Source organism: Zalophus californianus, chromosome 9 (assembly GCF_009762305.2).
Source record: "Zalophus californianus isolate mZalCal1 chromosome 9, mZalCal1.pri.v2, whole genome shotgun sequence".
Classification (NCBI taxonomy): domain Eukaryota; kingdom Metazoa; phylum Chordata; class Mammalia; order Carnivora; family Otariidae; genus Zalophus; species Zalophus californianus.
The window spans coordinates 24,429,364-24,444,953 of NC_045603.1; the positions used below are offsets into that span (position 1 = coordinate 24,429,364).

General features: G+C 37.7%; 1 protein-coding gene across 1 annotated transcript in view; it reads right to left on the reverse strand.

Moving 5' to 3' along the window:
• CFAP54 (cilia and flagella associated protein 54) overlaps window positions 1-15,590 on the reverse strand; it is a 301,093-nt gene that overhangs the window by 31,831 nt on the left and 253,672 nt on the right. The window contains exons 64-65 of the mRNA XM_027594798.2: window positions 15,372-15,542; window positions 3,124-3,233 (exon numbers count right to left, since the gene is read on the reverse strand). Coding sequence (XP_027450599.2) covers window positions 3,124-3,233; window positions 15,372-15,542 — 281 coding nt within the window. The remainder of the gene's footprint in view (window positions 1-3,123; window positions 3,234-15,371; window positions 15,543-15,590) is intronic.

Here is a 15,590-nt window from a genome sequence, read left to right on the forward strand (position 1 = left end):
CATCCAGGGAAAGAGGGAAACTTCTATGAGAAAGAAACAAATGATCTGTGAAAGCAAACTGACATCAGGAATGTATGCAGGAATGTCATCTCCAGTGTTCCACAGGGTCCTCATCTGCAGTATGGCATGATACTCAAAATTATCATAATGATGGTTCTCAGCAAAAGAAGGTTAAAAAATATACCTTTAGTTAAATAAGAGGATCTGAAATTGTATTAAGAAATGCTTCTATTAAAAAAGGCAATGATTAAAATGTAAAGATCTGTTATTAAAAGTTTACTTGGAATACATCCATTTAAAAAAAAAAAAATGGGTCATCTCCAATAGTGATAGAAAAGCTGCCTGATGCATTGGAGAAAAAATAGGACTCAAAGGACCTGGGTGAGTCATGCTTGGGTCCACCACACACCAGCATGGGACCCTGGACAAGTCACCTAACCTCTCTGGCCCTGACATTCCTCCTACTGCAAGACTGAATGATAAAACCCACGTCATCTACTTCACAGCATTTTGTAAGGACAAAATGAGGTATCTACATACATTCTTAATCATAAGAAACCCCATGAAGGAAAGATGATATTGTAAACCACTATTCTTGATTCTAATACCCAGAGAAAGAATTCGTAGAATTCTTACTTCTCTTTCAAAAATAATATAGCTTTCCTTTCTAACATGTGGAACTGCAGGAAGGATAAACTATTCTTTGATGTTTGCATTTCAGGTGGTCAATAAATGTCCAGAGCTGTATTATTTGCTTCAAAAATAAATGGCCTGGTCTAACTCTGTAAAACCAGGCTGGGACCAAGCAGAGCAGGCTGGGCACCTGTGCAAGGAGCAACATCAGAGGACCGAGCATCTCTCCTTCAGGCCCTGAGCCTCGTGACCCCATTTGCCCCAACAACTTGCCCATATACATCTTCACCTCTCTGTCCACATCAGTGCTGGGTCCAGCCTTTGAACTCCCATGTTGGCCCACAAACAAATATCCATCTGGGCTAGACCAGCTCCCCGCAGCCTCTGCTTTCATTCACTGATTCATGGGCACTCACTCTCCCGGGCTGCCGGGGCCTGGAGGCAGGACCCAGCCAGAAGTAGAAATATGTGGATGGCAGGATACTTGAAGGCAGAGACAGTAGGTAGGGAACTAGATCTTGGTTAGAAGAGCGTAATTAGATAAAACTACACAGAAACCTTTATGCATGTTTAATGAGAACATTCTCTTTTCCTTTGTTGCTGTAAGAAAAATGCAACGAATTAAAATATGTTTTCCTTGTAGTATTTAATTTGGAGATCAGGAAGTGAAATGAACAATTGAAGGAGGACTGCCCAATTTGAAGGTTGTTCAGGTTCCTTCTCGGGCCTATTTTTTTCTGACCTGTTGTACTCTTTTATTTTAAGATTTTATTTATTTATTTGAGAGAGAGAATGAGAGAGAGAGAGAGAGAGAGAGAGAGAGAGCATGAGAGGGGGTAGGGTCAGAGGGAGAAGCAGACTCCCCACTGAGCAGGGAGCCTGACGCGGGACTCGATCCCGGGACTCCAGGGTCATGACCTGAGCCGAAGGCAGTCGCTTAACCAACTGAGCCACCCAGGCGCCCCAGACCTGTTGTACTCTTACTTTGCCTTCTGAAAGATGGTCAACAGGAAGCAAGTCCCCACATGCTGATCTCACCTTGACCCTCCTAAGAACACAAGGAGTGTCAGCCTCAGTGAGAGAAACAGGCAGCCCTCCCCGTGCCACCGAGGGACGGGTTAGATGAGAAACTATCAGGCACCTCCCTCTGTGTTGGCTCAGTGACTGGTGCACGTCCCTAATTTTAGTAAACCTACCACTGCTCATAAACACATCTAAATTAAGGACTTTTTGGAATAAAAAAGAATTCTGTCAGTTTGATTACATTCTACTCTGCAGAATTTATAATCATTTTCATTATGTGATTCTAAAAAATAAATCCTGCCATGTTTCTGGATACAAAGCAAGTGTATAATTTCCTAACTTTCTTGCTTAGCTGTGCTGGTATATGTCCTGTGCCTAGACTTTCTGCCATTTCACTGAAAAAGAAAAAAGAAAAGGAAAATAGACTGAATAATTGAAAATATGCCAGCTCTTGAAACATCTCTTCTTTTATTCTCTTTTATGGCGAGGCCAAGAAGTCCTTCAAAATGAAAATCATGGAGCATGAACAAGGCTCGTCAGGGAAGAACAGAGAAGCACCAAGTCTCTGTTCACTAAGCACTTACGAGGTGCCTAGCAGGACAAAAAGCTAACACTGACAGATACAGGAGCTCGTAATGAGACTTGACATCTGCCCAGTGCTTTTGGCCTTTCAGAGTATGTGCATACATTGTCCAGTTTGATCTTAACGACAATCCCAAGAGGCAGGCAGAGTAGATATTATTTCCATTTTACAACTAAGGAAATGGAGGCTGAGATCACAAGGGCAATGAACAATGGAATCAAAACTAAATTAACTAAGCAATGAAAAAATTTAAAAAATGAACTGGGAATCTGGTAAAGTGAAATGGAAAAGAGAGAAACCAGGCATGAGCAAAAGTTAGAGATATGCCCCGTTTGATGGAGAGGAAGGAAGACAACCTGGCTGAGGCAGAGACGTTTGATGCGGTGAACAATAAAAAATAGGCTCAGACACAGGGGAAGGGGGGGATAAGACAGGTGGTGGAGTTTGCCCTTAATACTGCAACCCAATACAGAGCCGCACGTTACTTGTTAAACACACCCCAAGTTACAGGCAGAATACAGCACAGACGGTATCTTTGTACTCTTTATAATCTTTATGAAGTGTCAGGAACTGTTTCTCCAACAACTCTAAGTACTATTATTGTTATACCCACTTCATTATAGGGAGACTGAGGCACACAGATGTTAAGTCACCTGCTCAAGTTTGTCAAGTTAGTAAGGGGCACCACTGGCATTTTAACCAAAGTGGGCTGGATTCAGAGTTCATGCTCTTAACCACTGCAATATCATACTCCTCTAAATAAAAGGAAGATTCTTCTAAAAAAGTCTTCTAAAAGTTCTTCTGTGATTTACCTTGTACATTACTAAAACAGCCTGTTCCAATGAAAATATCAGCAGAGTTGTGGAAAATCATTCATTACTTGCCTGTTCAGTGGAACCCAGAAAGAGCCAGTATAGACATTGCAATAAGTGCTATTAGGTACAGCATCTGAAATATTCTGGGGCTTCATGTTGTATGCATACAACAATAAAACCTATAAAAAATTAAAATACATAAAATGTGACATCAAAATTACATTTTGCCTCAAAATAATATCATTAAATTTTAAGAAGTTTTTCTTTGAAAGAGAAAACAACTTTTTATCAATTCACTTTAAACAATTCTTTTTAAGTAGGCTTCATGCCCAACGTGGGGCTTGAACTCACAACCCCGAGATCAAGAGTCGCATGCTTTACCAACTGAGCCAGGCAGGTGCCCCTCAATTCACTTTAAAGAGGAATGATATGGGGTGCCTGGGTGGCTCAGTCGGTTAAGCCTCTGCCTTCTGCTCAGGTCATGATCCCGGGGTCCTGGGATCGCGTCTTGCCCCTGCTTCTCCCTCTGCCTCTGCCTCTGCCTCTCTCTCTGTCTCTCATAAATAAATAAAATAAAATCTTAAGAAAAAGAGGAATGATATGAATGAGAATTGTATGAAGTTTGAGGTGAAAATAAATGTCATTTGATAATAATATTATATTATTTTCAAAGAGTGCCATTTCTTACTGCAATTAAGTTTAAATCTCAGCCTTTGAAGGCCCTCTATAAGTTGGAAATATGTACCTAGTGAATATCCAACCTTGTTTCTAGTTACTTCTCAACATGCCCCTTTCCCATCGGTGGTCATAGCTGCTTCTGCGCCTCACTTATGCTGTTTGCTTCCTCTTTCCATTTATTCAACCTACACACAACTTTCTGGTCCCCACCTCTACTGTAGAACTTCTCCTAATGACTCATGCTCTGGTAATTTCCCTGTTGTTTCCATTTTGGCAATCCTTAAAGTCAATTCCATAACTATAGCACCTATTTACGGTCATAGTCGCAGAATTTGAGATTCATAGAACCTTAGAGAGGATCTGGTCTAAGCCCCTCATTTTAGATATAAGAAAGCTGAGGCCCAGAGCTGCCCATCAAAACTGACTAATTAAGTGCATGCATTTATCTCTGCTTCCTTGATAATCAAACTAAAATAAGAGTAAAGTATGCCTTTAAAAAGGCATAAATCTACAAAGACAGATAAGAAGAGAGGAGGTAAAGCAGACAGGAGATGTTAGCCACCCTTTGAAGGACAGAAAGTACTCAGAAGAGCACTGGGTGACTCAGAAAACAGGAAAGGCTGTGTCCTAACTGCCTTCAGAGGGGTTGCCAACAACAAGCGTGACTGAGAGCCCTGGAAAGGCTTGGGAACTGGAGATGTCAGGTATCTTAGACAACCTCCCTCCCATCCCTTTGATGAACCCGTGCAACCAGATTTCCCCACTTCCCTTGCCTCCTCTCTGGCCAAACCTCTCCCATTTTCCTCTCTGCTGAGGCTAAATCAGAGATCTATTCTCAGGGATATTAGGTACAGGGGTGAGATGCTGAACTAAAAACACTGGAGGGGGTGCCTGGGTGGCTCAGTTGATTAAGCATCCAATTCTTGGTTTCAGCTCAGGTCATGATCTCACAGTTGTGGGATTGAGCCCCACATCAGGCTCTACACTCAGCAGGAAGTCTGCTTGAGGATTTTCTCCCTCTACCCCTCCCCCCACTCATGCACACTCTCTCAAATAAATTTTAAAGTATCTTAAATTAAAAAAAAAAGAAAACATTGGAATTAAGTGAAAGTCTGTGTTCTGAACAAGAGACATCTCCTACCCCACTGCAGGCCCTGCCCAGGATGTAGGAAACCAGACAGAAGTTGAAAAGGATCCTCTTTGAGGAAACCGACCAGACAAAGAGAAAAGACCTATGGGTACTGACATTTCAGCATCCTGCAACGAAACCGTTGGCTCCTGCAGTTACCCTACAATGAGGTCTATAAATCAATAAGTCTAACCTGATACACTTTTTAGCACCTTCAAACATGAATGAATAGCCAAGGGTCACTAGACATGAAATGAAAGATAGAGGCCAAAAAAACTAATATAAGAAAGGAACCTGAAGAGTCAGGTATAAGACAGAGAGCAGAAGAGAACTTCAATGAAACCATAATTGAGATCTTCAAACAGAATAAAGACAATATTTCATCCATGAATCAAGAACACAGTGCTGTTAAAATGAATAGAGAAAAAGAGCTCTTAAAAACAAAAACATGATCACAACTAAATAATCAACAAGAGTTGAAATATAAAGTTGAATATATATCTCCCCAGAAGCAAACCTAAATTTTAAAACATAGGTAATAGGGGAGAAAAGATGAGAAAAATACTCAATCTAATAAATTTGATATCTGAATAATAATCCTAGAAGGTACAGAAATAATCAGATTTGGGAAATCATCAAAGAAAAAAATTCTTCTTGAACCAAAGGCTATACTTTCCAGATTGAAAGGGGCACAATGGATGAAAGAGCTAAACCAAGGCTCATGATGGAATTTGAGAACACAAGGGACAGAAGGAAAATCCCCAGAGCTTCCAGAGGAAAAAAATCAAAAGAAAGAACTAGGAATCAGAATAGGACCAGACTTAACGACAATGCAGGATTGCCAGAGATAATGGAGCAATGTCTCCCATGTTTTGAGGGAAAATAATTTTCAACCTAGAATAGTATGCCTAGAGAACAATGAAGTCAGCATTAAAATGATGACTTTTTGTCAGACACTCAAGGTCTTTTTATATTCTGTGTAAGCACAGGGTCAATCTCAGTCAATCTGTTGCAACCTGTTAGCCTCTCAGGGGACTGTAGTCAAGGTATTGGCCCTTGGCCAAACCAGAATGAAATGTGCTACCTACTGACTAATGCAGTCCTGTCCTTGGTTCTGAAACACACCAGGAGGCAGCCTGTGCCATCTTGTTAGCATTTTTTTGTAGAAAATATACATATTGATGATTTGCATCTGGATTCTATTGTTCTCTTCATTTCTATCACTGAATCTGGTCCCACACATGGTTTTGACTACATGAAGAGAGAGGTATGAAAGACTCCTCCTCGGATGAGACATCAGCTTTCTGGAGACCAAGATAGCATAACATATTTTGGTGGGTCATGACCTGTAGAGGAAGTGTGTCCTGTGCAACTGAGCAAGGACCCTGGCAACTGTTCCTGAGCATCTTGGATCTCTCTAATGGTTATCTGTGCTTACTTTACCTGCCATGCCTTATCCTTTACCAAACTCTTCCTCGAATTACTTTGTGGAATATATTATATGGTGTGTCCTTTGAATAATCAGAACCTCTAACACATCCTTTGTTGGGAAGCTGGAAATGTGGTCATTCAACATGAGAGAGCAAGTCAAGATAGAAACATGAGACCCAGGGAACCCATCTCAGAAAGAGATGAAGGAATTCTAAGGAGGATGGTGAATGGGCTCTTAAGTTATTTGAGTCAGGAGAACAATCAATCCCGTTTGGAGCGTGTCTCTGAAGAAGAGGAAAACAATAAAAGAATGAGAAATAAACTGATGAGTTTGACCATATGGAGAACTGTATAGTTCTTTGAAAGTTTAGGAAGAATGAGATTCTAGAATACAGAGAACACCAAGTTAAACAAAAATAAAGCAGTTTTTTTTTTTTTCTTTAGGATAGAAGTCAGGAAGGAAGGAAATAGTACCTTATTTGGCTCAGCTGTGAGTGATATTTACATAGTTGTGAACACTGGCTATGGGTTTAAGAATTGTGATAGGACTCATTTAAGAGAATGTGTGGAAGAGAAGAATGTATGTAAGGGGGAAAAAAACAGGTTGATATTAGCCTTCATCCTCCACAGTAGTGTGTGAGGTTCATTACTCAAAGAATTATCATGTGAGCATGTAATTTAGATATATGGGGGGGTGGAACCCAACCAAACAGAGACAGTAAGAGTTAAAAGTAATTGTATCTGATGGTGAAATTTAGGGATGTGGACAGCTAGACAGAGGAATGTTCTTTTTAATCATTAAAAGTCTTTTAAATTTGGTTTTTCAAACTATGATAAATTTTTGATGAAACATTTCTGAAAGGAAAATGAAATGAGTCCCAGAGAGGTTAGTCTGTTTTATGGTGTTTGCTCTTATTTTGTGTTTGTTAACCTTGACTCCCAGGCTAGCATACAAAATCCCCGTGGACAGGAGTGACATCTTGTACTTTTTTAGTAGTGCTCGCAGCACTTGCTACATGTTAATTAATATCTTCATATCTCTGAAATTTTCATTACATCTCTTAAGAGCTAATGAAGCTCCCCAAAGCGTGTTAGTGGAAAAATTTAAATAGATAACATACTTTATATTTAACCCCTTTTAATGAAAATGACTTTCTCCCTCCTCAGGCTGACACTTGTCAATGGCTTTGCAATACAATTTTAAAGTCTTTTCTAACTGAGCATGGCACAACTGAATTCCAAGTATAAAAGTCGGAAATCAAACTGGACTTGGATAAAATACAGCAGTAGATAAACAACAAGACACTAAACTCACTTGCATATTTGTTAGGAGCCTGGGCTTTGGAGCCAGAGTGCCCGGGTTTGCCTCCATCACTTACTGGCTGTATGATCTGGGCAAATTATGAAAACGCTGTGCCTTCACTTCCCATTTGTAAAATGGAGATGTGGTAATCCCCATGGGGATAGTGTGAGGATTCAATGAGTCAGTGTGAAGTGCTTAGAGCATCACTGCTGTGCTTGTGAGACTCATGACCACTCCTGGCTCCTCACCCTACCTTGCTTGGTACCTCACTCTCCATATCCTTTTAGACTCACTGCTAACCCCAAGCCAGCTTTCTGTCTGACCTCTCAGGTTGGCCTCATTGAATCCATGTGCTTAGTTCTATTCCCAACTTGTCCTCACTCCTCAGGGATAAGTGTCACCCTATAACACCTTGCATACTCAGGATTGGATTCTGCAGGAGACAATACACCCATGATGAAATTTCCAATGCTCTCTTATTCACTTATGCAAAGACTTGTTTTTCAATGGCAAAGAAGTGATGTGCTTTTGACAAAAGTTGAGCAATACTGTATTTAAAATTGGCTTGAATGGGGAATCCCTTACAGCCTAGCAATGAGTGAAAAAAAGAGCCCCTCCTCTACTAGATGGAGTTGATTCATTACTTCCTCACCTCGGTACCTTAATCACCTAACAAAATGCCTGGCATATAGTATGCACTCAATCAATATTTTATTAATTAGTTAGTAAGCAGTTAAGGTATATGCACGTTATAAAGAAATCCACATGAAGAACTAGAAGACTCAGGTCCCCATTTTCATTTTTGTCACTAGTAAGGTGTGGCATTGGTCAAGTCACTTTACCCATATGGGACTTGACTGCCTCATCCGTAAAATGAGAGCATCAAATAGACGTTTTCCTAGTTTCTTTTCAGTTCTGAAATTTGATTTGGGTGGTACCAAGAGAAGCCAGAGAAGCTTTCCTGTGGAGCCTACGGTTTAAGTCACAATGCAGTAGCTTCTTGGAGAATCATTATTAGAGCTGTGGGGTGCTTTGGAAGCACTGGTCTAGCCCAGCACTTCTCAGAGTTAAATGTGTATACATTATTTGGGAGATATTTTGATTCAGTGGGTCCGGAGTGAGACCTGAGATTCTGCATTTCTAGTGAGTTTCCAGGGGATGCCAGTGCTGCTGGTTCTTGACTCTCAGAGGCCAGTCCCTGCCTCCTTTGCAGCCTTTGTCTTCCCCAGCTCCCAGAAGCAGGGTGTAATTTTGGGCCTCATCTGCAGCACCACGTTCTCACTAGTCACTTGGCTAACAAGACCTAGAATCCAGGGCACCTCAGAGGGAAACCCTGGGCATCTGTATGATCTCCTGAGTTACAGCACTCCTGACATCGGCACTGACAATATTGAGCTTCTGCCTTTACTACGACTTGGTAGTTTTCTACCTTAGTTAACTCTACCTAGTTAACTCTTCCTTCAGGATGTAGGACTGAGCTTGTCTTGAATGCACAGCCTGCTTATTTGGGACCATGAAATACAATCTGGCTCTAACCAGGGCTATAAAGATCTCCAGAAAAAGATCACCAGCTCCCTAACTCTTATTCCCAGACTGGCTGGATTTCTACAGTGAATAGACTTTTCTCCAAGAACTTTTCCAGTTCTATCCAACTCTGTGTTTTCACTTGACACATGGAGTCCTAATTTTCAGTGCTTTGCTTGATCAGACTTCTTGCACTTGATTGTGTTTGTCTGCCTAAATCTTCTGTGGCCTCTGAATACCGTGCCTTGGATAGTCTAGCTGCACTCAAAACAGTAGCCTTTGCAGCAGTTTGATTCCCTCCAAATTAGGTCTCATAGACCAAAAGGAAGGTCCCACTACTGCTTCTTTATTGCCCCTCCTCCCTGCTAGCTCCAAGTTGCATTTCTTTGAGTCTGATAAGTAATAAACATAATTCAAGTCTTACTCTAAACCTTGGCTGGCTTGCGATCCAGAGCATCCTACTTGGAACTCTGGATGCTAAAAATAGCAAGAAGATGAGGTAGAATTAAGCTAAAGGTCCTAAGAAGACAAATTTGAGCCATCAAACCTCTGGCTGTAGTTACACCTTTGTAAGCTAAGCTGTAGTTATGCATCTTTGAGCCATTCTTCACAACTATTTTTAAAGCCTTTGTCCGGGAGGTTCATTAAAATGATTGCCCCTTGAAACCTCTTTAGTGTCTGCCTCTAGAAGATACTGAAATTGTTCAAAAGATGCTTAGTTTGTAATAAAATTCCAGGGAAGAGCTTATAATGTGGTTCTACTATATTCTTCTAAAGAAAATTTTGTTAAATAGGATAACACAATTTCTACCCCCATACTTAAGAAGTTAAACTTTTCCAAGTTATAAACTTAACTCTAAAAAGTATTGTGACATTGAAATATTTAGCCCTCTGAATTATCTAAAAATTTTATGTCAAAGTCCCTAGTTCCAGGTTTTCTACTTTGCTGCCACCAGCATCCTTAGTTCCTACCAGTATTTCTGCTTCAGACACTAGATTAACTGAAGAGGACTGAGCAGGTGAATCAAGTGATGTTAACCTGCATTGTTAATCCTCTAAGTCCTGGGAAACTCCAACACCCTAGGTCAGATATTAATTTTCATCACCATCCCACCCAGAAGCTAGAAGTGCTTGCAGCCAGGCCCACTCTTGAGGACTCAACAAAGCACCATGTTAGGAGTGCAGACTTGGAATCAGATTGTTCTATCCTGATTCCTTGCCGACTAGCATTCCTCTATCCTGTGTCTCAGTTTCCACTTCTGTAAAGTGGGGCTGATGATAGTACCCACCTCACAGAGTTGTTGTGAAATTAATATAAGCAAAGCGTCTAGAATATACTAAGCTCTACATTCACTATTGCTATTATCTTGTAGTTTCATGAGCTTTAGCCAGTTATTCAACATGAAACTCTACACTAAGATAATGAGTAGATAAATGTTCAAATACACCAATATTTAAATCATCAAACAAATTTCAGTGTTATCTTCTGAAAAGATAGAATCTTAGGTCTGAGGAGATCTAGTCCATCCAAGTCAGTGTTTCCCAATTTTTTGACTGCAATTTATGTGAGCAGCTACATCTTTCATCATGACCCAGTATCTATTACCAAAAAGGGGGAAAATGCCCCCAAACTAAGAAATGGGAAAACTGTGTGTTCTTGTGGCTTTGCTTGTGGCATAAGAAAACCACTCTAGCAACCTGTTTAAATCAGAATTAGTTAGCTGGTATTCTCCTTCTAATCTCTGCCTCACACCAGTTCATGCTTCCATGTTCATTATCAGACACAATTGTTGATGGATAAAACCCTGTTACTCTAATTATCAGCCACAGATAGAGTCATAGCATTAACTTCTCAGATCACTCTGTCTCAGACTGATATGGATGTGATATTTCTATGAGCTTGCAAAATGAACTTTATAGTTTATACTTTCTTCCTCCTCTTTTAAAATTAGCTCCTTCGGTAAACATTCTATTTCCCAAATATGTAATCCTTCTGCATCCATACCCTCCCTGAATGAATATACTCTTTTATCACTTGGTTGTTTCTCTTGCCAGCAAGTAAATAAATTCTGACATATGCTGAAGATCAATCAATCTGAGAAATTTTGTTTTTAACAACATCATGAAACAAATTTCAGAAAATGTTTTTTCTCTTAATTTATTTAAAAAAAAAATATGACTCAAGACCCACACAATATTGACTCCATGGTCAATTAGTATTCTTGGATCCAGATATTGAAAACTACATTACTAAATTCCCCAAAAGAGACTATGCAGATTTATTATTTTTAAAAGTATATGGAATATCTGGCAAGGATTTGACATGGAAAGTGTGGGAAAGAGAATACTTTCATAACGTGAGAAATAGGTTTAAATGTTCCTGGGGAGTGATATGTTAAAGTTCCTTTTTTTTGTATGAGTAGAAAGAGATATAATTGACCAAGAGTTAGCAGCAGGTTGCTAGCCTAAGGAGGCAGAATGAAGAGGCCAATGGGAGAAGTGTGTTCAAGAGCAAAGAAAGGTAGGCCCAGGAGGTTTCACAATCTGACAGGGTCACATGGGTCAAGGAGCAGCAGAAGCTACCAGAGGCACAGCTAGAGGGGACAGCACTCAAGAGCTGGAAAATGCAAGAGTAGGCCAATGCAGGAGGCAAAAAGTAAATGAAAATGCTGAACAGGGCAAAACTATATGTCAACTGCTTAATGGGGAAAAGCCTGAGGCTCTTCTTAGAGAGAGCAGCAATCAAAGGAATGCTATGGTGGAAGGTCCCTCTGCAAATGGCTGTAGTGACCAACTGTTCCATTTTTAAAAGCTTGACCTCTCATCGAGATTCTCCTAGAATGTGAATCACTGTTCTTTCTCCAATTGTTCAGGGATTGATATTAAACTGATTCTAAATACTTGCCCCCATCTCCACCTGCTCCCCAATAAGCCCTAGTGCAAATGTCTTTCCATGCATATGGACATAGATGTGGATAAAGGTAAAGATGCAGAGTTAGATAAAAATAAAAATAATGAACATTAAAACAAGGAGTGATATGTGTGATATAAATTTATGAAGGGCACTTAAAGGCAAACTAAGGTTTTTTTTTTCCTTATATCCTATGTACTTTAATTTTGCTTTAAGGCAGTTTACTCTCTTTTCTATACAATGTTGGCAGCTAAAGTATCTATAAGAAGATATTGTTGCTAAACTTTAAAAGAAGCTTTTCAATAATGTTTAACAAGTATATTACATGTATATTTGAAGTTATTAACCTTTAAGACAGCATAATAATTTTAAAATAGTTTCAGATAATAATAAATGACAACTACTATTTATTGAGGTTAGGCATTTACCCAATTATCTCCAGTTACAGAAAAGGATAACTATGACACAGAAAAGGTAACCAATCTACTGAAGATCACAAAATTATTAAGTGAGAGCTGGGATTCCAACCCAGGTAATTTGGCTTCAGAGTCTGTGTTCTTAACCACTACACTAATATAAGCAAAGTAAATAAAAAGTAAACCATTCCCAATAAAATTCTGCAAAGTCAAAGAGAAATTCAAAAGCAGTTAGTGAAAAAATTCACTACTTTAAAGCAATAAAAGTTTATCTCTCAACAACAACAATGGAAATAAGGAGATGACATTTTCAATGTACTGAAATAAAATAATTTCCGATCTTAAATTACCTACTCCATAAAATTTATTTCATAAATTAATGTAAAATAATGACATTTGTCAGCCAAACAAAAATTGAGAGTTTGCCTCTAGAAGATCCTCACCAAAGGGAATTCCAAAGTATATACTTCAACAGAAAGAAGTGTTCCTAGATAAAATGTCTAAAATGCAAGATGAAGTAAAAAAAAAAAAAAGTAGTAAATACAGAGAAAATTCTAAAGGAAATAACTCTTGCATAAAGCAATTAAAAATAATATTATTTTGGGTTAAAAAAGAAAATGTACAGTAATATAAAAGTCAGAGGGAAAAAGACATTTATTAACTTTAGATGTTGATAAGTATGTATGCTGTCCTGCAGGTAACCAATAAAAGCATTGAAAAAAGCACATAATTTCAAAACTCAGAGGAAAATGACAAAAATAATCCAAAAGAAGGGAAAAGAGAAAAACAGAAGAGCTCAGACAAGTAAAAACACAAAAGAACATGACAGATTTCAAACCAAATATATTAGCATTTACATTAAATGTAAATGTATTAAATTCCCCAGTCAAAATACAATGTTGTCAGACTATATTTGAAAATATCCAAATGCATGCCTTTGGTAAAATACCAGTACACAAAAGGGTTGAAAGCAAAAGGTTGGAAAAAGATACACTGTGAAAATAGCCACAAGAAAGTCATTTTCCTCTAGTAATATCAAACAAAGCAGACTTTATGAGGAGAAAAACATTATTACAAAAAGGCCACGAGTCATTTCAAAATGATAAAATGCTCAGTTCACCAAGAAGATACAACAGTTAATTTGCACCTAAGAACACAGTCTCAAATTATATAAAGCAAAATTTGACAGACTAAACAATGACAATCATTGCGAGAGATTTAAATATACTTCTTTTAATAACTGATTTTAAAAAATTAGAGGCAAACAAACAAGAATAAAGATTTGAACAAGACTAACCAAACTGACCTATTGGGTATATATATGAATACTGCCTTAGCAACTGAGGACTACACATTTCTTTTAAGAGCAATGGAATATTTACACAATAAATCCTTTCCTGGAGAAAATATGCAGGTTTCAACAATATCAATCATACAGAGCATTTTTTATTATCACAGAACAACATAATCTAAGAATAAATAACAAAAGATACTTTTCTAATACAATGTATAAAATATATATAAGTTCTATGTAGTTTGGAATGTAAAAAACACATGTTGAAATGGCCCATGAGTCAAAGAATAAATTGTAACAAAAACTTTAAAATTATTTTTAACTGAATGATAATGATAATACTATAATAAAAACTTGTGGGATGAAACCAAAGCAATGTTTAGTGAAACTCATAGTCTTCAAATGCATACATTAGGAAAGAAAGGACTAAATATTAAGCCAAACATGTATCTCAAGAAGTCAGCAGTAAGGAAAAGAATACAAAACAAAACAAAAACAAAGTAGAAGAAAGATATATGGATTAGTGAAATAAAACTGATGAGAAACCTCTGGTGACAATGATCAAGAAAAAATACACAAACAACCAATGTAAGAAATGAAAAGGGACACTTCAATACCAATACAATGGAGAGATTAAAAGTACGAGAGAAGTTTTAAATAAAATGAAAAAATTCCTAGGTAAAGCAACTTAAACAAACCTGACTCAAGAAGAAACAGTAAACTCCAATGTTCTATAAATAGGGGTGATAGTTAAAATATTTAAAACTTGGCTTGACATGGGTACTAACCATATTAGAACAGATACTGACCCAATCAGAACTGATACCAACTCTGGCATCTAGTAAATGAGTACTACTGCTTAATGACTGCCTCAAACTATTGAGAATTATATTACTAATTTTTTATTTTTTCACAAAGAAAACACTAGGGTCAGACGGCTTTACTGATGAATTCTTACCAAATATTTGAGAAGAAAAGTTTACTCTAAACTTACAGAAACGTCACCAGAAAATAGAAAAACATGGTTATATTTATCAACTCACTTTATAAGTCTAACAAAATCTTAATACAAAATATATCTGACAAAGATAGTAAAAAAATGAAAATTTGTAACTCAATATTACCCTTAAACAGTGGCAAAAATCCAATACAAAACCTTAATAAACTGAAACCAATAAAATTAATATATGATCAATTTGAGTTTATCTCAGGAACAGACGACTGATTAATATTTAAAAAATCAATTACTATATTTTTAAAAAATTATAAAATAGTCTTAATAGACACAACAAAAGATTTTGATAAAAATTCTTAGTAAAGTGGACAGTAGAAAAAAACTTCCTTAATGTGATAAGGAATGGCTTCAAAAAAAAGTTGAACATCCTATATTATGGTGACACATTGGAAAGTTTCCCTTGAAGATCAGGAAAAAGGAAAAATTATCAACTCAAGTCAGACTTTACCTGATTTCTTAGTTATTTTCAGACTCATTCTACTAGACAATATAGATTCTATATTGCTGTGTATTTTCATCTATTTGACAAGGGGTTGTTCTCTATTTTCAAGTTATAATGGTCAAGTTAAACTTTACATCTAAATATAAGATTTAGCTTTGTGATTATATTACATACCATAGGTTCTATGTCCTTTGGAGGTCTTTCTAGAGGAGGAATGTACCACTGAAAGCAAAGTTCTTTGTTTAAATCTTGTATCGTCATAACTGATGACACATCTCCAGAAGATGGGCTGGCAGAGAGCTTATTTAATGATAAATCAGAGTGTAGAGAACTGTCATGACATAACTAGGGACAAATCAAAAACAGTTTAATTGCTGGTAATAAATTCATGCA